Genomic DNA, 24283 nt, shown 5'->3' with positions numbered 1-24283 from the left:
CCGATCCTTGGAGGCCCTGAAGGATCTTTTCATCAGGTCAGCACCGCTGGAGGGACATTGATCCCTGCTGCTACATTAGGAATGAGTGATGTGGAATGAGGTGTGCCATGGTAGGGGAGGGTCTCTGACCCAGTGTGTCACGGGGACACTGTGACCACACATCCTGTCAGGAATGCAGGGAAGGGAGGTCCTTGCTGTGGGAGGTGTTTGAGCCATTATGGCAGGGCCAGGATTGTGGATCGTGTGGAACCTTGGGGGGGGGGGGGGCGCCTGTCAGCAAGAACAGGTGAAGGAAGTTATTGTTTGGCAGTCTCCAAGGAGGCTTGATTGCACATGCCCAGATGTAGGCATAGGCAAATTTTTTCCCGGTAGCCAAATTTTGAAAAAGTAAGAAAAACAGGTGAAATTGATTTTAATGTATTTTATTCAATGCAATATATCCAAAATATTGCTTCAGGAAGTAATATAAAAAATATTAGTGAGGTACTTCTATTCTTTTTTTTCTTCTAATGTCTACAATGCAGTGTATGTGTTTTCCGCGTATGTGTATGAGCTGTGCGGCCCGTATCTCAGTTATGGTTAATCACATTTCAGGTGCTCTGTAGCCACATGTGGCCTGTCGCTACTGCATTGGAGAGTGCAACTCTAATAGAAATAGAACACGTTGTGGAAGACGTCCTTAGTAATGACAGATGCTATCGCAAAAAAAAAGACCAAAAGGGCAAGTGATGCTTTAGGTAGGGTGGGTCAGGCTGGAAAGACCTCAGCGAGGACTGAGGGAAGTGAGCCATCAGGGCAAGGAAAGATTGAGTCGTGCAGGCACAGTGAGCAAGCTTGGCCTATTCGAAGAGCTCCAGGGAGACTGAACGACTGACCAAAGTAAGCAAGGGAGTGGGGGGAGGTAGGAGATGAGTATCATGGTAAAGTCTATCGGGTTTTATTCTGAAATCATGGGAAACCATTGGAGGGTCGAAAGTGGAAAGGTGGCCCGATCTGATTTAACATTCAATTAGATTTAACATTCTAAAAAGGGGCTTTCAGAACTCCTGGGAAGTGACTAGGTATCCCATAGGTGATGGAGGGGCTGGTAAGAGGGTAGATGTGAAAGCCATCAGCTGCGGTAGAGGGCACTGAGGACCATTAGCTCAGGTCACCAGGTGGAAGGGAGACTCAGGTTTACATGAGGAGCGTGAGGGGTCTGTCAGTGGGAGAGGACTGAGGGCTTCTCTTTTGTTGGGGTTGTCACTGGTTTGGGGGAGGGGCATTCAGGAATGTTCTAGTAGGTTCATTTGTTGGACAGCAGGAAATGCGGTGGGAGGTCTCAATGGGAGGATGGTCAAGGGTGTTCTGTTGTGTTCACTTCTCAGGAGCATCTAAGGACATTTTATCTGTCGAAGTTCTGGGGCCGCCCCCTCAGTGCATCGTTGTGGAGGTTTGTAATGAAGTGTGCCAGGCTCTCAGGAGGGAGTGCGCCGAGGAGGTAGCCTGAGGAGTGCTGGTGAGCCACAGAATTCCCTCATGGCTGAAATGGCTTTGGGCAGGTGGAAATAAGGTGGCTTTACTGTCGCAGTTGTAAAATATTTTTTTTAATGTTCATTTATTGGGCAGGGGAGGGGCAGAGAGAGAGGGAGGGAGGGAATCTGTGCCGTCAGGACAGAGCCCCACGTGGGGCTCAATCTCATCAACTGAGCCAAAATCAAGAGTTAGGTGTTTGGGGCACCTGGGTGGCTCAGTCGGTTGAGCGACCGACTTCGGCTCAGGTCATGATCTCACGGTTTGTGAGTTCGAGCCCCGCGTCGGGCTCTGTGCTGACAGCTTGGAGCCTGCTTCTGATTCTGTGTCTCCCTCTCTCTCTGCCCCTCCCCCACTCATGCTCTGTCTCTGTCTCAGAAATAAATAAACATTAAAAAAAATTTAAAAAGTTGGATGCTTAACTGATGAGCCACTCAGGCACCCCCCCTTTTTTTACATTTTATTTTATTTTATTTTATTTTATTTTATTTTATTTTATTTTATTTATCTGTTTATTTGAGAGATAGTGTGTGTGCGTGAGTGGGGGAGAGGGACTGAAGGAGAGAGAGAGAGACAGAATCTTAAGCAGGCTCCATGCTTAGAATGGAGTTCAACGCAGGGCTCGATCCCACGACCCAGGGATCATGACCTGAGCCGAAATCAAGAGGTGGACACTCAACCACCTGAGCCACCCAGGCACCCCTTAAATATTTGATTATGAACTATTTCAAACATTCATCAAAATATGACAAACCACACTAACAAAGCCTGGTATACGCATTCCCTTAGCTTTATCCATTTTAACATTTCGCATAACCTATCTGCTTCAGACTTGTTTTAAGAACTAAAACCTTATAGGGCACCCGTCTGGCTGGTTGGTAGAGCATGTGACTCTTGATCTCAGGGTTGTGAGTTTGAGCCCTACGTTGGATGTAGAGATTACCTGAAAGAGTAAAATATTTAAAAAGATGGAAAGAACTAAAACATTACAGACAGAGATAGAGCCCTGGTTGTACCTTCCTTGATCCTATTTTCTTCCTTCCCCCGAGGTAACACCATCCTCAGGTTAATGAAGATCCTTCCCATCTATTTTTTTTTTTTTGCACTTTTACTGCAAATGGATATACCCACAAACATGCTTTTTAAGCTTTACGTAAATGGCTTCGCACCGTGGGTATCATTTTATGACTTGTTTGTTTTTTTTTTTTTTTTTTTTTTTTTTTTAATTTTTTTTTTTCAACGTTTATTTATTTTTGGGACAGAGAGAGACAGAGCATGAACGGGGGAGGGGCAAAGAGAGAGGGAGACACAGAATCGGAAACAGGCTCCAGGCTCTGAGCCATCAGCCCAGAGCCTGACGCGGGGCTCGAACTCACGGACCGCGAGATCGTGACCTGGCTGAAGTTGGACGCTTAACCGACTGCGCCACCCAGGCGCCCCTGTTTTTTTTTTTTTCACTTAACATTATGTTTTTCAGACTGAGCCTGCTTGAGACCTGTAGCTCTATCTGATTTTTACTGCCAGATACCTACCGCTCCACTGGGTGGATATACCACATTGTCGTTTTTCCGTTCTCTTCTTGACGGACGGTTAGGTAGTTTCCACCTTTGAGCTCCTGCAAACGCTGTTACTGTGAAAATCATGATACACACAAGACTTTCACGCACATATCCACAACTTTGGACCTCAGTGTTGGTTTTGTCATTCAGGACTTTGATGAGAAGCTTCAGTAACAGCAAGTTAAACCCAACCATGCTTTGCCCCTTTGAGTTTTACTTTCCTTTCTGTAAAATGGACATGATAACAGTACTGCATAAAGTCCTAAGAATTAAAGAAGAACATGAATGGAAAGCACTCAACACAGTGTCTTACACGTGGCGGGCGTCAGTACCTGGGGGCTTTTTCTGTTTTACGGAGACAGCAAATTCAAATGGTTAAAAGTTCTTTGGAGTCTTAACAACTGGGTGGGAAAGCCGGCTCTGCTGTTACTTCCCGGGCTGCCCATGGGAAAGGCAACTCACTCTTCTGAGCTTCCGTTTCTTCACCTGTTAGAAGAAAGCAAATGAATGCAGTTGTGAGTATCCGTTCTCCAAACAGGAATCTGTCTGGGTCGTGATCGGACTGGAGTTGTATAGCAGAATAATAACAGCTGCCGTTCCCTATTGTGAATAAAACTGGGCCAATCTGTATTGTTTCTGAACTCCTAGTAGGTACCCGTATTATTCTTGTCCAGCAACATCTTATATGGAACCCCAGCATATAAAGCAAATGAAGTTAGAACTACCACAGTTAAAGCGGGGATAATATCATAGGTGTGTGCGGGTTTAATCCTGGCTCTGCCGGGTACTGGCTGTGTGAGCCTAAACAAATTATCTCTCTGAGATTCAGTTTCTTCATTTGTAAGATGGGGAAGTGATGCCAACCTAATAGCGTTGTTATGTGGCTCAACTGAGATAATATATGCAAAGCACTTGGCATAAAGCCTGGCTTGTGATAAGAACCGAATAAGGGTGGCTGTCACAGTTGTGGCTGTGGCTGTGACCACCTTCGCTGACCACAGGGTGGAGTGGAGATCTCCCAGCCTTGCATCGGTGCCCTCCATCGTCTGGCCCAACCTGCATTTCTAGTCTTCAACACCTACACTGCAGCCAAGTTGAATTACAACGTCCCGTCTAGGATCCGGCACTGCCGGGTCTGGGCGTATGCTCTGCCCGCTGGGGGGACCATCCTCTGTCCTCTCCCTGGCTCCAAAAGAATGAACGTATGCTTTTTAAAACTTTTATCATGGAAAATTTCAGAACGTACAAAAGTTAGAAAAGCTAGTATAATGAACCCTCATGTAGTCACCACTCAGCTCCAGGTTTACCGACCTTGTTTCCTATATGCACCCCAACATCCTCGCCCCACTAGATTAGATCCCAAGCAGTTTATCGTGTCACCTGTAAATTCATCATTATGTATCTCTAAGGGAAAGATGCTTTTTAAAAAACATAACTACAGGGGCGCCTGGGTGGCTCAGTCAGTTTAGCGCCCAACTTCGGCTCAGGTCATGATCTCACGGTTTGTGAGTTGGAGCCCCACATCAGGCTCTGTGCTGACAGCTCAGAGCCTGGAGCCTGCTTCAGATTCTGTGTCTTTGTCTCTCTCTACTCCTCCCCTGCTCACATTCTCTCTCTCTCTCTCTCTCTCTCTCAAAAATAATAATAAAAAACATAACTACAATACCATTTCATATTTGAAAGAGATGAATAATTTCTCAGTATCAATCTGTCACTGTTAAGTTTTTATCATCTCATAGATCTTTTTTTTTTGGTTGATTTGTTCAAATCAGGATACCAGTAAGATCTATACATTGCATTTACAGATGTGCTCCTTAAATCTGTTATCTTTTTTTTTTTTTAACGCTTATTTATTATTGAGAGACAGAGAAACAGAGTGTAAGCAGGGGAGAGGTAAAGGGAGGGGGAGACAATCTGAAGTAGGGTCCAGAGCCCGACGCAGGGCTCGAACTCACAAACTGCGAGATCATGACCTGAGCTGAAGTCAGTCGCTTAACCGACTGAGCCAACCAGGCGCCCCAAATTTGTTTTTATCTTTAAGTTCCCTCCCCCCTCTTCCCCCCCTCTTTCCCCCCTCTTTTTTTTTTAACTGAAGAAACTGAGTTATTACTAGGCCTTTGGAATTTCCCATGGGAAATGCAAGCGGCAGGGGGAAGGGGGTTGGCTAATTTCTTCTCCGTGGAACACTTTACTAGGTTCCTCTGTACCTTTTTTCCCCCTGCAGACTGGTAGTTAGATCTAGATTCCAGAGGTTTCGTCAGATTTGGGGGGTGACTTTTGGCAAGAACTTCCCGGTGGTGATCTGCCCCTTCTATCAGATCTGCAGGGGCCGGCCTCCTTTACCATAGTCTTGTAGGATCAATCCACTGGTTCACAGGTTGTCAGCCTGACCTCACCCCTTTAGAGTGCCCCGTCAGACTTTCACCTGGTGGGTTTTAGCAGTCATTGACATCAGCCTCAATCCACTATTAAGTTTTGCAAAAATGGTAACATTATAATTCCATTATCCTATATGCATTTAGTAGCTGCAAATCTTTGTGTAAGAAAAATTGGTTTGCCCTGAGGTACATTTATACAACACAGAGAATAAACGCTTCATCTGTTCCCTTTATTTACCAGTTCTCAAAATAATGATTTGGTCCCTGGCAGCCTCTAAAGGTAGCCACAGAATTTATTGTTGTTGTTGTTTATATTTTTTATTTTTTAAGTTTTTAAATTCCAGTTAGTTAACATTACAGTATTATATTAGTTGCAGGTGTACAATTTAATGATTCATCACTTACATACATCACCCAGTGCTTATCACAAGTGCACTTCTTTTTTTAAAATTTTTTTAATGTTTATTTATTTTTGTTAATGTGGTTTGTCATATTTTGATGAATGTTTGAAATAGTTCATAATCAAATATTTAAGGGGTGTCTGGGTGGCTCAGGTGGTTGGGTGTCCAACTCTTGATTTCGGCTCAGGTCATGATCCCAGGGTCGTGGGATCGAGCCCCATGTTGGACTCCATGCTGAGCATGGAGTGTAGACAGGGAAGGGGCAGACAGAGAGAGGGACAGAGGATCTGAAGCGGGCTCTCTGCTGACAGCAGATGTGGGGCTTGAACTCACAAACTGAGAGGTCATGACCTGAGCTGAAGTCGGACGCTGAACCCACTGAGCCCCATAGATGCCCCACAAGTGCACTTCTGAATCCCCATCACCCATCCAACCCACCTCTCCTCTGGCAACCATCAGTTTGTGCTCCATAGCTAAGAGTCTGTTTCTTGGTTTGCCGCTCTCTTTTTCTCCCCGCTATGATCATTTGTTTCTTAAATTCTACATATGGGTGAAATCAAATTGTAGTTTTTTAGTCACATTGTGAATGCCCAGCTCAAACGTAACTTCCCCTAGTTTTTTTACCCTGACTCAAAAGGAATGTCTCCCTTTTGCTGAATTTAAACACTCTTTTCTAGTGGTTTCCAGCACTTTCTATATGTGTACTTCCTTTATCTTCAGCCAGATCATAAGCTCCTTGAAGACATTTCTACACAGCACTTAACCTGATGCATCAGGCAGTGCTTCTCAAACTTTACTGTACATATGAACCATGAGGCGGGGGGGGGGGGGTGTCTTGTTAAAATGCATATTCTGATTCATCAGCTGTGAGGTGGGCTGAGATTCTGAATGTCTCACAAGCCAGGTGATGCTGATGCTGCCGGTCCAAGGACCACAATGAGTAACAAAGAGGTATGGGAAATTGATTTCATTGATTCAGTAAGAAGTGCACAGTCTGGGCTAGTTCATGGGCTGGGCCCTGTTACCTGAATGCTATTTTTTTAAATGTTTATTTTTGAGAGAGAGAGAGAGAGAGAGCCTGGGGGAGGTGCAGAGAGAGAAGGAGACAGAATCCTAAGCAGGCTCCGCGTTGTCATTGCTATCACAGCAGGCTCAATCCCATGAACCGTGAAATCATAACCTGAGCTGAAGTCGGACACTTAACCTACTGAGCCACCCAGGCACGCCAGGCCCTGTTTCCTGAAAACGCGAAGGGTTCTTAGAGAATTTTAGTTCTTTAACATATTATTATTTTTTTTTTTTAGAATTTTTTTTAACGTTTATTTATTTTTGAGACAGAGACAGAGCATGAACAGGGGAGGGGCAGAGAGAGAGGGAGACACAGAATCCGAAACGGGCTCCAGGCTCTGAGCTGTCAGCACAGAGCCCGACACGAGGCTCGAACTCACGGATCGTGAGATCATGACCTGAGCCGAAGTCGGACAGTCAACCGACTGAGTCACCCAGGCGCCCCTTTAACATATTATTTTAAATATGTTTAAGAGTGCACAGAGGGGCGCCTGGGTGGCACAGTCGGTTAAGCGTCCGACTTCAGCCAGGTCACGATCTCACGGTCCGTGAGTTCAAGCCCCGCGTCGGGCTCTGGGCTGACGGCTCAGAGCCTGGAGCCTGTTTCCGATTCTGTGTCTCCCTCTCTCTCTGCCCCTCCCCCGTTCATGCTCTGTCTCTCTCTGTCCCAAAAATAAATAAAAAATGTTGAAAAAAAAATTTAAAAAAAAAAAAAAAAGAGTGCACAGAGTTAAAAATGGGTTTGGTTTTGGTTTTGGTTTTTTGTTTTTTCATAAAATCCAGAAGGACTCAGAGTGAAAGTACATCAGTCCCCAGAGGTGATCGCTGTTACTTCTTGAGTTTTATTCTAGAGATATTTTATGCATGTTGGAACATGTATTTGTACTGTCTTTTATGAACATACTATTCACACTTCTCTGTTGCTTTCTTTTTTCCTTTTACTCTATCTTAGAAATTGTTCCATATCTCAACATATGTCTCTGCATCGCGTTTAGTGGGTGGCATAGTTTCTACCCAAGATGCTCTTGTTTGGATGACATATACAGTGAAGTGCGACTATGTCCTGGCTTCTTCCTCATCCTACACATTCCATAGAAAGTAGGGGGTCTTGTCTTCCATTGTTTGCATCCTCTGAATCACCTGGCCAGGGGTGGTATATTTTTGTCAGTTTCATTTGATCTAGAATACATCCATCAATCGATTACACAAACATGTATACACTTCTTTTCCCCTTAGGATTCCAGTCCTCTTAGAATTAAATTACCACTTTACTCTGTATTCCCTTAGCACTCACAAGTTACTCAAAGATAATCTCTTGCTTTAGTACCATCTTACTGTGAAATACTGTATACGTAAGTGCGTATAAAATGTATATTGACAGACCTCAGGCCATGTTACCCCAAAATATGGTGCCTTGGCATAGTGAACATTTCAAGCTGAAATAATTTGAGAAAATAGATGCAGGAAGGACTCTCTGACCTTCCCCTGAAGCAGACCCCTCACGTGACATGTACCTTCCCTATACCCTGAGGAAAGGATCATCTTTATCTCCAAGATGGAGTCCCCCACAAGAGGAATCTGAATGAACACGCCTTGCTAAGTTTTCCTCGTTTGCCACACTGACTTTATACCCCTTCATCCTATCGCATTTTTTCCATGACTCCACTCTTCATCAAACCCGGCACAAAAACAGCGTTAACTACTTCTTCAGGCCTTCATTTCCTTATGAAGGCTCCTGTGTCATGTAAAATTTATATTAAATAAATGTGTACACCTTTCTCTTGTTAATCCGTCTTTTGTTACAGAGACCTAGCCAAGACCTAGAAGGGTAGAATGAAAAGGTATTTCTCCTCCCCTACAGTATATTTAAGGAAAAAATAAAAACACGAATGGTGTCACCACCCCCCTCCAGGTCCCGTCCCCTACCACAGGATGGTCTCTCCCTCTAAGGAGATGTGCTGATTTGACATTAATCATTCTCTGGCTTTCCTTTTCTCAGTGGTCCTGAAGCTACAGTGCATCAGAATCATCTAGAGGGCTTGATAAAACACAGATCGCTGTGCCCTCCCCCCAGTTTCTGATCTAACAGATATGGGGTGGGCCCAAGGTTTGCGTTTCTCAAAAGTTCCCAGGTAATGCTGATGCTGCCGATCCCAGGTCTACACCTGGAGAACTACTGCTTTAGCTCAAAAAACGCTCTCGACTTGTGTGTGATGACTCTTGGCCTCCCCTAAAACCCAGCCACTCAGTACAAGCGTCTTAAGGACCTCCCCTCCTCCCTCCTCTACTCATTCCTATCACCCGAATTCCGAGCATTCAGTCTTTGCTAAATATTTCAAAGGATTGTGGCATTTGAGCAGCCTCCATTTTTTTTTTCTTTTCTGTTGATGATCCCATTTATAAGTTGCATCTCATTTATGTGTGTGTCTATTATTGTTCGTTAGCCAACAGGAAGGATAGAAGCAACATTCACATGTCTTACTTGTCTTGTCTGGAAGCTCTTTGTAAACAGGAACCAAGTGGTGGGGTTCAGAACGTGCCACCCCCTGAAATAACACTGCTGTTTAAGCTGAAGGCGATTGAGAAACAGCAGATGCAGGAAGGACTCTCTTGCCCTTTCTACCTCAAAGCAGGTCATAAAATTGTCCTTGAGAAAGGTGCCCTGCCCGTACCAGGAAGAGAAGAACGTTCTTATCAGCAGAGACCTGGAGTCAACTCCAGTCTGTATAAACAAAGCTACTAAAATAACCCTTACCTTCCATTCGTTTCCCCCATTTATTTCCCAATCACTATCCCACAGCATATTACCCGTAGTCCAAGCCCCTTTGGTCACATCCCCACAACTTGTCATTCTTGGTGCAAAAAGGTATATGAGTTTTTGGGCCTAATGGCTCCTTTGAGTCTTCATTTTCCTTCCGAAGCCTCCTGTATATGTGTAAAAATACATCAAATAACTTTGTATGCTTTTCTCCTGTTAATCTGTCTTCCGTCAGTTTAGTTCTTAGGCCAGCCAGAGAATTGCGGAGGGAAAAAGGAAGTTTTAGCTTCCCCCCACATTTAATTTCCCTTTGTAGTCCACTTCCACAAGTAAGCTACAGCCGCAGTTTGCAAGCTCAGTAGCTTGTATAGGCCAAAAGGCAATGTAAGTCAGTGAAACTCGCAAAGTGGAATTTTACTGACCTGGAGACCATGTCCTGTAAAGAGGGCAGCTGTTAAACCTTGACTTAAGCCCATCACAAGTCCATTGCTCTCTGATTTTCTGTTTTCAAGAGAAACCAGAATTAATCCCAACTAATTCAACATTTTAAGGACACAGAGCAGACAGAGATTCCATGCAGAATACGTATGCAGAACTGAAATGGAAGCCATTCCGTGTTTCAAGACCTTTGCAGTCAGTGGTTGGATGGATGACTGGGGAGTGAGTAAATAATGATTCTGGGTCATTGCGGCAGCTCTTTACGGGAATGGAAGGAAGACGTCACTGTTGAGTACCTACTGTATGCCCAGCCCTGTGCAAGGGGCTTTACACACCTTATCTCTTTTGACTTTCATAACAACGCCACAGGGTAGTTATTATCATCCTTGTTTATGTCCACACTCGTTCCACAGATAAAGAAGTGGAGATTTAGAAAGGCACAGGGTCACATCACTAGTTTTCTTTATTTATAGGTTATAACCTACCTACCTAATTCTTAAAAAAAAAAAAAAAAAAGGATCTTAGATGAGCTCGTATGATTTCCACTGGGTCCTGAGCCTTGGCTTCCAGATGGCTCTGTTATACCAAGTTGCCACCACCAAAGGAATCAGGTTCTCAGTAGGCAGTTGGGGGAGGGCACCAGTGGTTCCGGAAGCAGATTTGATTCCTTGCTAAGATTCTGGGGATCTTAGCAAGCGACTGGCAGCCTCATGCTCCTCAAGTATGTCAGCCAGTCCTGAGGAGCTAGGACACACGGTGTCTCTTGCCATCCTGATAAGCCCTTCCCACCTCCTCCTTCATCACTGCCTGCTACCCTCTCAGAATTCAAGACTTCTGCCTCCCAGTCTTGGAGTCTACTTCACCCTGATTCCCTCCTAGAGCCCAGTGGGATAAGGACAGATGCACATACAGGAGCTGTCAGGTTGGAAAACATTTTATTGGTGTCGCTGAGCCCGGAGAGAGTGATTACAAGATGGTGGTCAGATCCCACACTTAGCCCCTCCTCCAGCGGGTGTCAGCAGTGCTGGGTCTTGAGGGGAACAGTCACTGGGCGTCGGGAGTTGCACTCCTCAAACCCTTCAGCTGGAGGGGGAGAGGGTATGGTCAGACTGGGGACCCTCGGGTGTGGGGAGCTGGAGTCCCCCTGAAGCCCAGGACGGGGCAGGGCGGGGGGCGGGGGGCAGCGATGGAAGGGAATCTCCACCCTGATCTCAGGTCTTATTCTCTGAAGACAGTAGCTGAGATTTCCCTCAGCTTTAGTGACAGAAAGGTTTATCTCATTACCTGTCCGCCCTTCCTCCCAGATCGTCTGCTGCTTCCCTCACCACCGACTTCTATCCTCCTACTGCCCACCACCTCTTACCTTTGGAAAGGCATCCCAGTTGAGGAAAGGAAGTTTCCTTTTGATAGACTAAGAGAAAAGAAAGAACGAGACTGATGTGTTACAGGTCAGGGGAACGTGGATCCGTAAACGCTCAGTGAACGAGCTGTCTGTAGTGGCCACGGTGTTCTCGTTCTGTAATTCTAGGAAGAGCTGCTATTCCCTGAGCCCTTGTTCCGCGTCTGCCTTATACTGACTGCTCTGCAGGCATGCGTTCATTTGGGCTGCACAGCTACCTTTTGAGGGAGGCACTGTCACGCCCTCATCACAGGTGAGGAAGCTGAGGCTCAGAGACCAGGTATGGGGGGGGGGCACATAGCAAGTGTGAGCAGAGTCTCACGACACAGCCTCTAAAGCCCACCCTGTCGCGGACTTTGCCTTCTAAGTGTGGGCAAGGCCCCCCAACTTAGGACCTCAGTTTCCTCGTAGATGGTATGTGGGTTCAAAGAAACTCTTGGCTGATTAAGTTCTGCCCTCTCTGGAACTGTCTTTATGGCCCTGCGCCCCCCCCTGCCTCGTGTGGAAAAGAAGCGTGGCCATGTCAGCCTCCCGAAGAAACTTTCTCCCGACGGGCAACATTCAAGCAGGGCAATTACTCCCTCCTGGAACTCAGGAAAGACCCAAAAGGGCTAGTACTAGAACGTGTCGACCCCACCCTAGAAAGCCTGTGAACGGTCAAGGAGAGGAAGGGGTGCCCACGCTCTTACCTCAAAGAGGGCATGCCAGTTCAGGAATTCATCGGGCTTAAAAGCCTGTGGAGACAGAGAGACCAGAAGAGGATCAGTTTCAGGGGAGGACAGAGCTCAGCCCCTGGCCCCCTAAGAAAGGTGTGGGGTCCACAGTGGCTTTACAAGCCCTCTACCAAGGCATTGATCTTTATGCTGTGGGTATTGGAGGGCAGCACTGGAGAACGGTACTTACAGCACGCAACTTGTCGATGTTCAAGAACTGAGCGTTAAAGTTCTAGGCAGAGAGACGGGGCATTGTGAGGGTGGCTAAGGAGCGTGAGGAAGAGGGCACAGATTCACGCTGGGGGCGGGGAGGGGGGAAGCAGGATGTTTACCTCAGGGCCTGCCGCATAATCACCGATGGTGGTTTCTTCCTGGAAAGTGAAGGGGAAAAAGCCTACTGATCACGCAAGGGCAAGTCCTTGTCCCCAAACCCTCTCTGCCAGCCCTCCCCTCCTCCACAGGTGGGTCCCCGAGCCGACAGCCCGTTCTCCTCCGTGGGGCTCGGATAACCTGTTCTGTTCCAGTAAGACAGATGGTGGACAGATGAGCAAGGCGGCGAGAAGGGATTGGAGAGTGGCGTGGGCGAGGAGCTAAAGCCCAGACCTACACCCGTGGCAGGCAGCAGGTGCAAAGGGTGGAGAAGAGACGACTCCTCCCAGGAAGACCGAGCTAGTGTTGCCTTGCAGTTGACTTGGGCTGGTCTTGAGACACCTCTGCTCGGCCCATAGAGCCAGGTAGGGGAGGTTAGCACACAGGTAGGAGCCAGGCCGCCCAGGTGCCCTGCCTGCCTCTAACTGATGGAGGTTGGTTTGCTTGGTGACTTTATTGCCACCAAAGTCGGAGTCACCATTTCCCTTCCCCATGCAGACACTCCCCCAGACCTCAGAGCATCCCATCTTGCCACTTGCCCTGCTTTAGTTGTCCGGCTTCATTGTCCCTTACTTCTTCCTTCCCGTGACAGAGGCCACAAACGGGTATCCTACAGGCTAGACCCAAATGTTTAGCTCTTACAGGAGGTTGGCCCGTTTTGTTTTTGTTTTTTAATTTGGATAAAACATGTTTAATTAGTAAGAATACCCAAATCAAATTCCCGGTTTCCCCCTGAAAATTTTAAAACTCTGGCCACACCAGGTGCAGTTTCCTGCTTAGCCACAGCCAGATGGACTGTCCCTTTTTCCACTGGGTGGGTTCCCTCCACCTCCCCTGGGGCCCCGCCAGCCTGCCTGCTCACCGACTTCACTTGCTTGGGTCCCAAGCAGTTGTGCCCGTGACCCCATCTTAGACTTTTAAATTCAGCACACTCTCCCCCAACCTTGGGAGAAGATGGGGAGAGAGGGGCCTCCAGTTCCTCCTGGCTGGAGACTGCAGCCTAGGGATCCTTGCTATGGCCTGGGCTCCAGAGACAGGAGGAAGCTTCCAGTTTCCCGGAAGACATTCCCTGGGAGACCAACAGAACGCAGGTGAGGCTGAGCCCAGACGACCAACATCAGCCCCTGTCTCCTCCCAGGATTCAGTTGTCCAGCCTCCGCCCATCCTCTCCCCACCCCTTCCAGAAATAAAGCACATCCATATACATGTCTTCCTGGGGATACTTTGTCTCCCTTCCTCCTGTCTTCCCTTCCTCAGAGCCCCTGCTTTGCATTCAAAGCAAAGATCGCGTCCAACATAAGAGCCACGCGTCCAGTAGAGCGTACAGGTAAAGAAATCGAGGACTGAGGGAGGTAATAGGTAAGAACAAGAGAATCCAGGCGCCGCGCTCACCTCGGAAGTACCCAGGGAGGCACCCTGAGCAGAGTGGAGCACCACAAGCGAGAGAAGAACCACAGCAGGAAGGACTGGGACCTTCATGGTGTCAGGTTTGGGGTGCTCTGAGGCGGGGCCTCACCGCTTGCCCTTTATATTCCCGGGAAGGTGGATATGAGCAGAAATGGGGTCCCCACCCCACTGACTCACCCCCAGATCCCGTCGCCCGCCCCCGGGGCTCTGGGAGCGGGAGGTGTAGACTGTTCCCCACTTATCTGGGATTTCTCAATTGACACTCTGCCCCAGGCACTAGGAAGGTGAGATGGCAATGGGGTGCTTCATGCAAAGGGAGCTGGGATGGAGACAGGTTGAACCTGTCCCTCCAAGGGATTGGCAGTGTCACCCAAGCAGCCTCTCCTTTTGCCTTTGTCTCTTTCCCTTACGTCCTTCATTCTGCTCTTATAATTCAGGCTTTTTCCCACCCTACCCAATTCGGTATAAACCCCTCAGATGGCACCGAAGGCCTTTCGTGCTCTGGCCTCAACCTGCCTCTCCAACTTTGCATATGACCCCACATTCTGGCCAGACTGGACTCCCTGCCACATCTGCCCTTCTTTGTCCTCCAACCATCTTGCTAAGCTCTTGCTTATCCTAAAATGCCCTTCTGTCGTCTCTACTTCTCAGAACCTGACCTCCATCTTGGGTGAAGCTTCCCTGATTTTTCCCGTCATCCCTCACTGCCCTCCCCAACCCTCCCCATACCCTTCCCTTCTTGGGATTGCCACAGCAATTCATCTGTTTCTCTCTCAGGTCATGAGTTCCGAGAACTCTATCTCAATCACCCTTAGACGGCCCTCCGCCGTGCCTTCCACAGGGTGCGGGCGGAGCCAGCACCTGTTAGATTGGATATGTTAGGGATCAGGCATCCTTCCACCAAGTACGCTTTCCTCCTTTATCCGTCATCCAGCTGCCCATCTCGAATTCTTGGGTCTTCAGAGACATGACTGTCTTGAGCTAAGAAAACAAAGAATAGAGAACACAGGGGGAAAGAAAACAACACAAAAACACAAAGCAGGTCTTAAAGACCTCAGAGACTCGAGGATAAGAGCTAGATCCTGAACTTTGAGTGCCTTCTCCATTTCAGTGGGCTCACCCCACCCCCCTGCCCCGCTCCCTAGCTCGGCAGCTGCATCGCCTCTAAGTGACAAAATATCCTAATCAAGCCACCTTCTCTACTGTGAGGTTCAGGTGGCCCAGCCAGTTCCTGGTGTAATGGGGAGGTGTCGGGACATAGCCTGACCGTAGCAAGACCTTATTTAAGAGCAAGCCTCTTCACCCTAACCTGGTGCCGTGTGCATGGATGGCAGGCCTGGGGTAGAGGGGCTAGATGGCACTCACAAACGATCTTTAGGAACCCCAGAAGCTGGCGCTTCGGTTCAGTTCCCATGCTGCCCCCCCACACCCCAATCTTGGCCCCTCTGTAGCCTCAGGAAGCCTCCTCTGTTTGTTGTTTCTTTTAATGTTTGATTATTTTTGAGAGGGAGAGGGAGACAGAGTGTGAGAGGGGGAGGGGGCAGCGAGAGAGGGAGACACAGAATCCGAAGCAGGCTCCAGGCTCCCAGCTATCAGCACGGAGCCCGACGCGGGACTCGAACTCACAGACCATGAGATCGTAACCTGAGCCAAAGTCGGATGCCCAACGGACTGAGCCACCCAGATGCCTCTCCTCTGTTTTTATAATAGCACATCCCCCTTTGCAGAGCCACCTGAAGAGACAGAGCTTGAGGAATGCTCACTGAGCACGGGTGACCAGGTGGCAGTGGCTGCTGGAGGGGACAAGTGAGAAAGTGACTGGGGTGGGTGGAGCACCTCCCAAAAGGTTTTCTGGAGGACACAGGTTTTTATGTGTAATGAATTCTTACTAATTAAATAACAGTGACTGAAGGAGCTTATTAGCCACCATTGGGTCAGCATAGGGTGAACGAACTCCAGGGACGGAGGGAATGAAGGGCGCACAAAGAGGAACTGATACCGTGTAACCCACCCCCGGGTAGGCCCAGCTAATGGAGGAACACTTCTGCCCCGCAGATCCAAAGCAGCAGAGGATCCAAACACATCACCCGTTTGGCTCTAGACTTCTTTTGTAACAAGTTGGCTTGCCGATGTTCTCCTCCCCACCTCATGCTAATGCTGCTAATAATGTTAGCCAACGTGCGGATGTCTTGTGGGACGGCAGGCCGGGTGGTGCTAAGTGCTCCAAATGAATGAGCTCGTTGAAACAGCACGGTGATTCTGTGAGGCAGGTACTATAATTATCCACGTTCTACAGGCAGGGGCACCGCAGCACGTAGAGGTTAAGTAACTTAGCCCCGGTCACACGGCCGGTGCCTGGCGAGGCCAGCATGAGAACCCCAGGATTCCAGGGCCTGCCCCGTACCGCCCCTTTGCCGGACTGTGGAGTAGTGTCCTACGGGGGGCCCCGGCCAGCCCACGTGGCACCTGGCATGAGTTAGACCCGTTTAGAAAGTTGGGGGGCAGGTTGCACGTAACCCCCGTCAGTGCCCCAGGTGTCCTTTGGCGGCATGCAGCCGGCACAGCCATAGAGAGCAGCTCCAAGCATACGTGCATTAATTTCAGTGAGTTAACCTGTCAACACCGTTGACAAAATGGAGACAGAAAATTAAGAGACGAGTGGCCCTTGGGGAGCCTCGGTGGCTCAGTCGGTTAAGCGTCTGACTTCGGCTCAGGTCATGATCTCGTGGTCCGTGAGTTCAAACCCTGCTCGGGCTCTGTGCTGACAGCTCAGAGCCTGGAGCCTGCTTCGGATTCTTCGTCTCCCTCTCTCTGCCCCTCCCCTGTTAATGCTCTCTCTCTCTCATAAACAAATAAACATTAAAATATATATATCAAATTTTAAAAAGAGATTAATGACCCTCAACAAGCATATGCCCCAAAATGAACCTACGACTGCCCTCAGACTCCAGGTGCCTCTTGTAGTAGGAGACTTTGCCTTACCAAGTGTGCCTTTTTTTTTCTAATATTGACTAATACTGGGGAGAGTACAAGTGGGGGGAGGGGTGGAGAGAGGGGGACAGAAGATCCTAAGTGGGCTGTGCACTGACAGGCCGTCCGCACAGAGCCTGAGGTGGGGCTCACACTCACGAACCACGAGATCATGACCCGAGCCGAAGGCAGACGCTCAACCGACTGAGCCCCCCAGGCCACCCCGAGCGTCTATTCACAGACCACCTGTTAGTTCTAGTTGTGGCTTTACAGTTCCGTGTTTACAGTCAGGTACTTTTGTGTCATGCCTCCGAGCACAGTGTGCACAGCCAAAACAATCCTGGCTGGCTGGGCTGCTTTGCTTCCATCTGGTACCTTCCTGCTGGATCTTCAAGGACAATTTTGACCTTAACGTGATTTATGCCATAAGCGCTAGCTTTAGAATCTAGTGTCCCTATACTGCCTCAGTGGGTTTGTGTTCCCCGCGAGTGCCCAGTGTCCGACGGTTGGGCAAGTGGGAGAAGGGAGGGACGGGGATCCTCACCGTCCTGGCGGTTTGGGTAACGGGCGGCAGAAGAGTCGCCGGATTTCAGCGTCGCTTTGGATGCGTCGCGTAGGGTTAATGGCATCAGGCAGAGTCAGTCACATGGGCTCTGTGTCAACCCATCTCCAAGTCCAGCTGAGCTTCTAGCTCCTTCTCTGAGAATACCAGTAAACCCCTGTTTTCCCACAGGCCTTCCCCCACCCCACCCGAATCTGCCAGAACTTGAGTGTGGGTAGGAGGCGAGGCCCAGCCCTGATTGCTACATTACAGACACACCTAGGGGCTGGGAGCCAGCCTCCTAGGTTCCGAGAGGGAATACGGGATTTGAAGGGATGCACACTGGGCCCTTGGGACCTTGGTGAACACCCAGGTGAAAAGCCTAGAATCTTTGAAGAGAAAGGGGGTCGGGGTGTGGGGTAATGGGAGGCAGAATTCAGGACATCCCCATCCCTTCCTCTCCGGTGCCTCTACCAGTGTTACTATCACACCCAACGAAGCAGCCACGTTGCCCAGCAGGTCTGGTTTCTTCCTTTGCCGCCCACCTTTTGTCCCTATGTACCCTTTGCTTATTAAGCTTCTCCCAGGAAGACTTCCTGGATTGATCCCACTTAATTCTGATCCCTCCTTCCATTCTGTAGTTGGCGAATACTTACTGAGCAGCCACTTTGGGCCTCAGCGCTGGGAATTCAAGATGGATAAGATAGATAGATACCTGTCCTGTGGAACGTGTCATGATCTGTGGATGGATCATAATCTAATTAAAAAAAGATTAGGAAACAAGATAACTTCAGAGAGTGACAGGTTCCGGGAGGAAAACACAACAGGGGTGATGTGATAGCGCTTGGGGTAGGTGTCCTTGGTTCAGCTGGCTACGGGAGGGCGTTTGAATGTAGACCGAAAGCAGTTAAGGCTCCAGTCTTCCGAAGATCTTGAGCTCCAGGGACAGGTATTCCCCGCCAGCTTCTCCAGCCAGTCCGGGTTGACAGGGGAGAGGGAGGCCAGAGCCAGATCACCCCGAGCCATGGTGAGGAGTTGGGATTTCATTCTAGGGCTACTGAAAAAAACTTGTGGAGGATTCTGAGCCTGGATCCTTCCTGGTTGTCATGGGAGAATGGGTTTTAGGGGAAAAAAATGAAAGTCAAGGGCTATGTCAAGAAGTTACTTTCAGGGGCGCCTGGGTGGCTCAGTCGGTTAAGCATCTGACTTTGGCTCAGGTCATGATGTCACGGTTCGTGAATTCGAGCCCCTCTTCAGGCTCTGTGCTGATGCCTTGGAGCCTGGAGACTGCTTCAGATTCTGTGTCTCCTCTCTCTCCGTTCCTCCCCCGCATGTGCTCTGTTTCTGTCTCTGTCTCTCTCTGTCTCTGTCTCTCTCTCTCTCTCTCTCTCAAAAATAAATAAACATTTGGGGTGCCTGGGTGGCTCAGTCGGTTAAGCGTCTGACTTCGGCTCAGGTCATGATCTCTCGGTTCAGTTCGTGAGTTTAAGCCCCGCGTCCAGCTCTATGCTGACAGCGCAGAGCCTGGAGCCTGCTTCAGATTCTGTGTCTCCTCTCTCTCCGTTCCTCCCCCGCGTGTGCTCTGTCTCTGTGTGTGTGTGTGTGTGTGTGTGTGTGTGTGTGTCTCAAAAATAAATAAACATTTGGGGTGCCTCGGTGGCTCGGTAGGTTAAGCGTCTAACTTTGGCTCAGGTCACGATCTCTCGGTTTGGTTCGTGAGTTTGAGCCCCGCTTCCGGCTCTATGCTGACAGCGCAGAGCCTGGAGCCTGCTTCAGATTCTCTGTCTCCCTGTCTCTGCCCCTCCCCTGCTCTCACTGTGTGTGTCTTTCTCAAAAATAAGTAAAACATTAAAAATTTTTTTAATAAACATTTTTTAAAAATTTTAAAAAGGAGCTACTGCAAAGGCCCAGGAAGGAGAAAGATCTGCCCTTTTATTAGATACGTTTAACCTACTGAGCCACCCACGCACCCCTTAGTCCTTTACGTTAGAGGGCCTTTGCCTCCTTCCAGTGGCACTTTAAATGCTTTTTTTTTTTTTAAGTTTATTTATTTTGAGAGAGAGCGCAGGGGAGGGGGAGAGAGAGAGGGACACAGAGAATCCCAAGCAGGTTCCACACTATCCACACAGAGCCCGACGTTTGGCTCAATCCCACGAACTGTGAGATCATGACCTGAGCTAAAATCAAGAGTTGGACGCTTAACTGAGCCACCCAGGCGCCCTGACACTTTAAAGGGCTGTTCTCAGCAGGCCTTGGACCAGGAACACCCCGAGAGTCTAGAACCATGTTGACCACCTCGGCTTCTCCCTCAATCCCTCAGGGGCTGGCTCCAGGAGACCGGAGTTTCAGCTCTTTCCATCCATCACCCTCACTCCAGGAAGCCGCCTGTCGGTCAGCCAAATTGAGCGACTGCGCTGGGAGAGCTGGGTTCGCCTCCCTGTGGCTTCCACGAGGTACTGCAAGTCCCTCCCTACGGAGCTGAAATCCACACCTTGGAGACATTGCAGGTTGGGTTCCAGATCAGGCACTAAAGCAAACAGTTCGATAAAGTGAGTCCGAGGAATTGTTTGGTTTCCCGGTGCACGTAAACATTATGTTTACACTATACTATAGTCTATTAGGTGTGCAATAGCATTATGCCTTTAAAAAACAATGTACATGTCTTAATTAAAAAAAAAAAAAAAAAACTTTATGCTGGGGCTCCTGGGTGGCCCAGTCAGTTAAGCATCTGACCTCGGCTCAGGTTATGATCTCACAGTTTGTGAGTTCAAGCCCCGCCTCGGGCTCTGGGCTAAAAACAGCTCAGAGCCTAAATCTGCTTCAGATTCTCTCTTCCTCTCTCTCTCTCCCCCTCCCCCACTCGCTCTCTCTCTCTCTCTCAAAAATAAATTAAAAATGTTTTTAAATTGGGGTGCCTGGGTGGCTCAGTCAGTTAGGCATCCAACTTCGGCTCAGGTCACAATCTCACGGTCCGTGAGTTCGAGCCCCGCGTCGGGCTCTGGGCTGATGGCTCGGAGCCTGGAGCCTGCTTCCGATTCTGTGTCTCCTTCTCTCTCTGCCCCTCCCCCATTCATGCTCTGTCTCTCTCTGTCTCAAAAATAAATAAAAACGTTAAAAAAAATTTAATAAAAAAATGTTTTTAAAAACTTTTTAAAAATACTTTATTGTTAAAAAATGCTAACCATCATCTGAGCTTTTGACAAGGTATAATCTTTTTGCTGTTGGAGGGTGTCGCCTCCATGTCCACGGGGGTGGTTGCTGAAGGTTGGGATGATTGTGGCAATTTCTTTTTTTTTTTTAAACGTTTATTTATTTTTGAGACAGGGAGAGACCACATGAATGAGGGAGGGGCAGAGAGAGAGGGAGACACAGAATCCGAAACAGGCTCCAGGCTCCGAGCTGTCAGCACAGAGCCCGATGCAGGGCTCGAACTCACGGACCGCGAGATCATGACCTGAGCCGACGTCGGATGCCTAACTGACTGAGCCACCCAGGTGCCCCTTTTGTGGCAATTTCTTAAGACAACACTGAAGTTTTCTGCATTCATTGATCCTTCCTTTCATGAACGATTTCTCTGTAGCACGTGATGCTGTTTGCTAGCATTTTACCCACAGTAGGACTTCTTTCAGAATTGGAGGCCGTCTTCTCAAACCCTGCCGCTGCTTTATCAGCTGAGTATGAAATATTCTAAATCCTTTGTTGTCATTTCAACCATGTTCACAGCATCTTCACCAAGAGTAGACTTCATCTCAAGAAACTGCTTTCTTTCTTTTTTTTTTATGAGTTTATTTATTTATTTTGAGAGAGAGCGTGCAGAGGGGGAGAGAGAATCCCAAGCAGGCTCTGAACTATAAGAACAGAGCCCGACCAGGGGCTCAATCCCACAAACCGCGAGATCAAGAGTCGGACGCTTAACTGACCAAGCCACCCAGGTGCCCCAAGAATCTGCTGTCTTTGCTTATTCCTAAGAAGCACCTCCTCATCCCTTCGGTGTGGTCATGGCATTGCAGCAACGGGGTCCTGTCTCCAGCCTCTACTCCTTGCTGTTTCCACCACATCCACTATTACTTCCTCCACTGGAATCTTGAGCCCCTCAAAGTCATCCACGATGGTTGGAAGTCGAAAATCCTGTTCATGTTGCTATTTTGAACTCTTCCCTTGAATCACCAATGTTCTTAAAAAAATTTTTTTTAATATTTATTTATTTTTGAGACAGAGAGAGACAGAGCATAAACAGGGGAGAGTCAGAGAGAGAGGGAGACACAGAAACTGAAGCAGGCTCCAGTCTCTGAGCTGTCAGCACAGAGCCTGACATGGGGCTTGAACTCACAGACTGTGAGATCATGGCCTGAGCCGAAGTCGGACGCTCAACCGATGGAGCCACCCAAGCACCCCTCGAGGAACTAGCATTTTAAAAAAGTCTTTTTTTTAATGTTTATTTATTTTTGAGAGAGAGAGAGAGAGCGTATGCGAGTGGGGGAGGGGCAGAGAGAGAGAGGGAGGGAGACACAGAATCAGAAGCAGGCTCCAGGTTCCGAGCTGTCAGCACAGAGCCCGACACGGGGCTCAAACCCACAGACTGTGAGATCATGACCTGAGTTGAAGTCGGACACTTAACCGACTGAGCCACCCAGGCACCCCAAATCACGAATGGTCTTAATGGCATCTGGAATGATGAATCTCTTCCAAAAGGTTCTCAATGTATTTTTCCCAGATCCATCAGAGGATCCATGATCTATGGCAACTATAGTCTTACAAAATGTATTTCTTAAATAATATTACTCGAAAGTCAGAATTACTCCTTGATCCATGGGCTGCAGAAGGGATATTGTGTTGGCAGACATGAAAACCTCATGAATCTCATTACACATCCCATCAGAGCTCCTGGGTGATCAGGTGAATTGTCAGTGAGCAGTAATACTTTGAAAGGAATCTTTTTTTTTTCTGAGCGGTAGGTCTCAGCACTGGGCCTAAAGTATTCAGTAAACCATGTCGTAAACAGACATGCTGCCATCCTGCCTTGTTCCCTCTACGGAGCACAGGCAGAGTAGATGGAGGAGAATTCTCACGGGCCCCAGGATTTTCAGAATGGTCAATGAGCAGTGGCTTCGACATAAAGTCGCCAGCTGCGTTCGCCCCCAGTAAGAGAGTCAGCCTGTCCTTTGAAGCTTTCAAGCCAGGCATTGACCTCTCTCCAGCCCAGGAAGCCCTAGATGGCATCTCCTTCCAAGAGAAGGCTGTTTCACCTACACTGAAAATGTGTTAAGTGTACCCACGTTCATGAATGATCTTAGCTAGACCTTCTGGAGAATGTGCTGCAGCTTCTACATCAGCACGTGCTGCTTCACCTTGCACTTGTGTGTCAAGGTTTCTTTCCTTAAAGTTCATGCGCCAACCCCTGCCAGCTTCAAACTATTCCGCATCTTCCCCACCTCTCTCAGCCTTCACAGAATTGAAGAGAATGCTCTGAATGAGGCTTTGGCTTAAGGGAAGGCCGTGGCTGGTTTGATCATCTGTCCAGACCACTCCAGCTTTCTCCACATCAGCAACAAGGCTGTCTGCTTTCTTGTTCACATCCTCACTAAAGTAGCACTTTTCGTTTCCTTCAAGAACGTTTGTTTCGCGTTCACAAATGGCCAACTGGCGTAAGAGCCTGTCTTGGCTTTTACCTTCCTCGCTAGGCTGAATCATTTCCAGCTTTCGATTTCAAGTGAGAGACGCGTGACTCTTCCTTTCACTAGGACACTCAGGGGCCCGTGTGGGGTTATTAATTGGCCTAATTTCAATATTGTTGTGTCTCAGGGAAGAGAGAGGCCCAAGGAGGGGAGAGAGACAGGGGAACGGCCGTCAGTGGGGTACACGCACGACATTTACGGCTTAAGTTTGCCGTCTTATAGGGGTGACGCCAATGGTACCTGCCCCACAATATTACAGCAGTAACGTCAAACATAGCGATCACAGACCGCCGAAACAAATATAATAAGAATAATGAAGAAGTTTGAAATATTTCGAGCATTACCAAAATGTAATGCAGAGACACAGTGTGAGCAAATGCTATCGGAAAAAGTGGCGCCAATAGACTCGCTTGAGGTGGGGTTGCCGCGAACCTTCAAGTTGTAAAAAATGTAATAGCCACCAAGCGCGATCAGATGAGGTATGTCTGTATAAAGCAGTAGCCCCCAAATCAGGACAAACGTGAAAATAGGAATAGTCCTCGTCTTTCTCCCAGCCAGATGGCTTTGATCAAGACAGGTTCCCCAGGTCCATTTTGGGCCAGGTTTCTTTTATTTATTCATCAACTATTTGAGGCCTCGCCTGTGCCAGGCCCTGTGGTCAGTGCGGGGGCGAAACAATAACCGAGGCAGTCGGACCATGCACTCAGGGAACTTGGGATCTTGGAGGTGGCGGTGCGTGGGGGAGGGGGGTGTCACCGAGGCTGGCAGGGAGCTTCCTGTCCTTCTTTTACTTCCTGGGTCCCTGCAGGAATGTGGGAGATGATTGGTGGGGACTCCCTAATTGGGGCACATTCTACAGCCTGGATGAGACTTTGGCTCAGAGACTCTGCGTACAGACTCTCCGGCCGTGTCTGCAGAGCTCTTAGGCTTGTGATAAGCCTGGCCTCCACCTGCACCAAGGACCTCTGCCTGTTTCCTTGGTACGTTAATGCAGTGGAAGTTTCCACCACCCCCTCTGCCTCCCAGAGACACAGAGCTAAAGCACTGGGTATGAGCCTCCTGCCCACAACTTCCTAAGCACACGACCTCATCCAT

General features: G+C 48.5%; 1 protein-coding gene and 1 long non-coding RNA gene across 3 annotated transcripts; both read right to left on the bottom strand.

Moving 5' to 3' along the window:
- Window positions 1-7740: 7740 nt before the first annotated feature.
- LOC121011400 (uncharacterized) lies at window positions 7741-10610 on the bottom strand. The gene is made up of 2 exons (XR_005781604.1): window positions 10099-10610; window positions 7741-8058 (listed from the first exon to the last, which is right to left on the bottom strand). It is a non-coding gene; the product is annotated as an uncharacterized LOC121011400 (long non-coding RNA).
- A 422-nt stretch (window positions 10611-11032) lies between these two features.
- On the bottom strand, window positions 11033-14122 carry KRTDAP (keratinocyte differentiation associated protein). Of its 2 annotated transcripts, XM_040446131.1 has the most exons (6): window positions 13988-14122; window positions 12559-12597; window positions 12417-12458; window positions 12203-12247; window positions 11478-11525; window positions 11033-11197 (listed from the first exon to the last, which is right to left on the bottom strand). In XM_040446131.1, exons 1-6 carry the CDS (start codon window positions 14072-14074, stop codon window positions 11159-11161), a joined length of 300 nt encoding a protein of 99 aa, XP_040302065.1. In that variant the 5' UTR covers window positions 14075-14122; the 3' UTR covers window positions 11033-11158. The 2 variants fall into 2 exon arrangements, with proteins under 2 accessions (XP_040302065.1, XP_040302066.1); XM_040446132.1 differs by lacking the exon at window positions 12417-12458.
- Window positions 14123-24283: the final 10161 nt, after the last annotated feature.

Source organism: Herpailurus yagouaroundi, unplaced genomic scaffold (genome assembly GCF_014898765.1).
Source record: "Herpailurus yagouaroundi ecotype Mexico unplaced genomic scaffold, PumYag 194, whole genome shotgun sequence".
NCBI lineage: Eukaryota > Metazoa > Chordata > Mammalia > Carnivora > Felidae > Herpailurus > Herpailurus yagouaroundi.
Note: the sequence above shows the minus strand (reverse complement) of the source record. Positions and strands in the feature narration are given on the sequence as shown.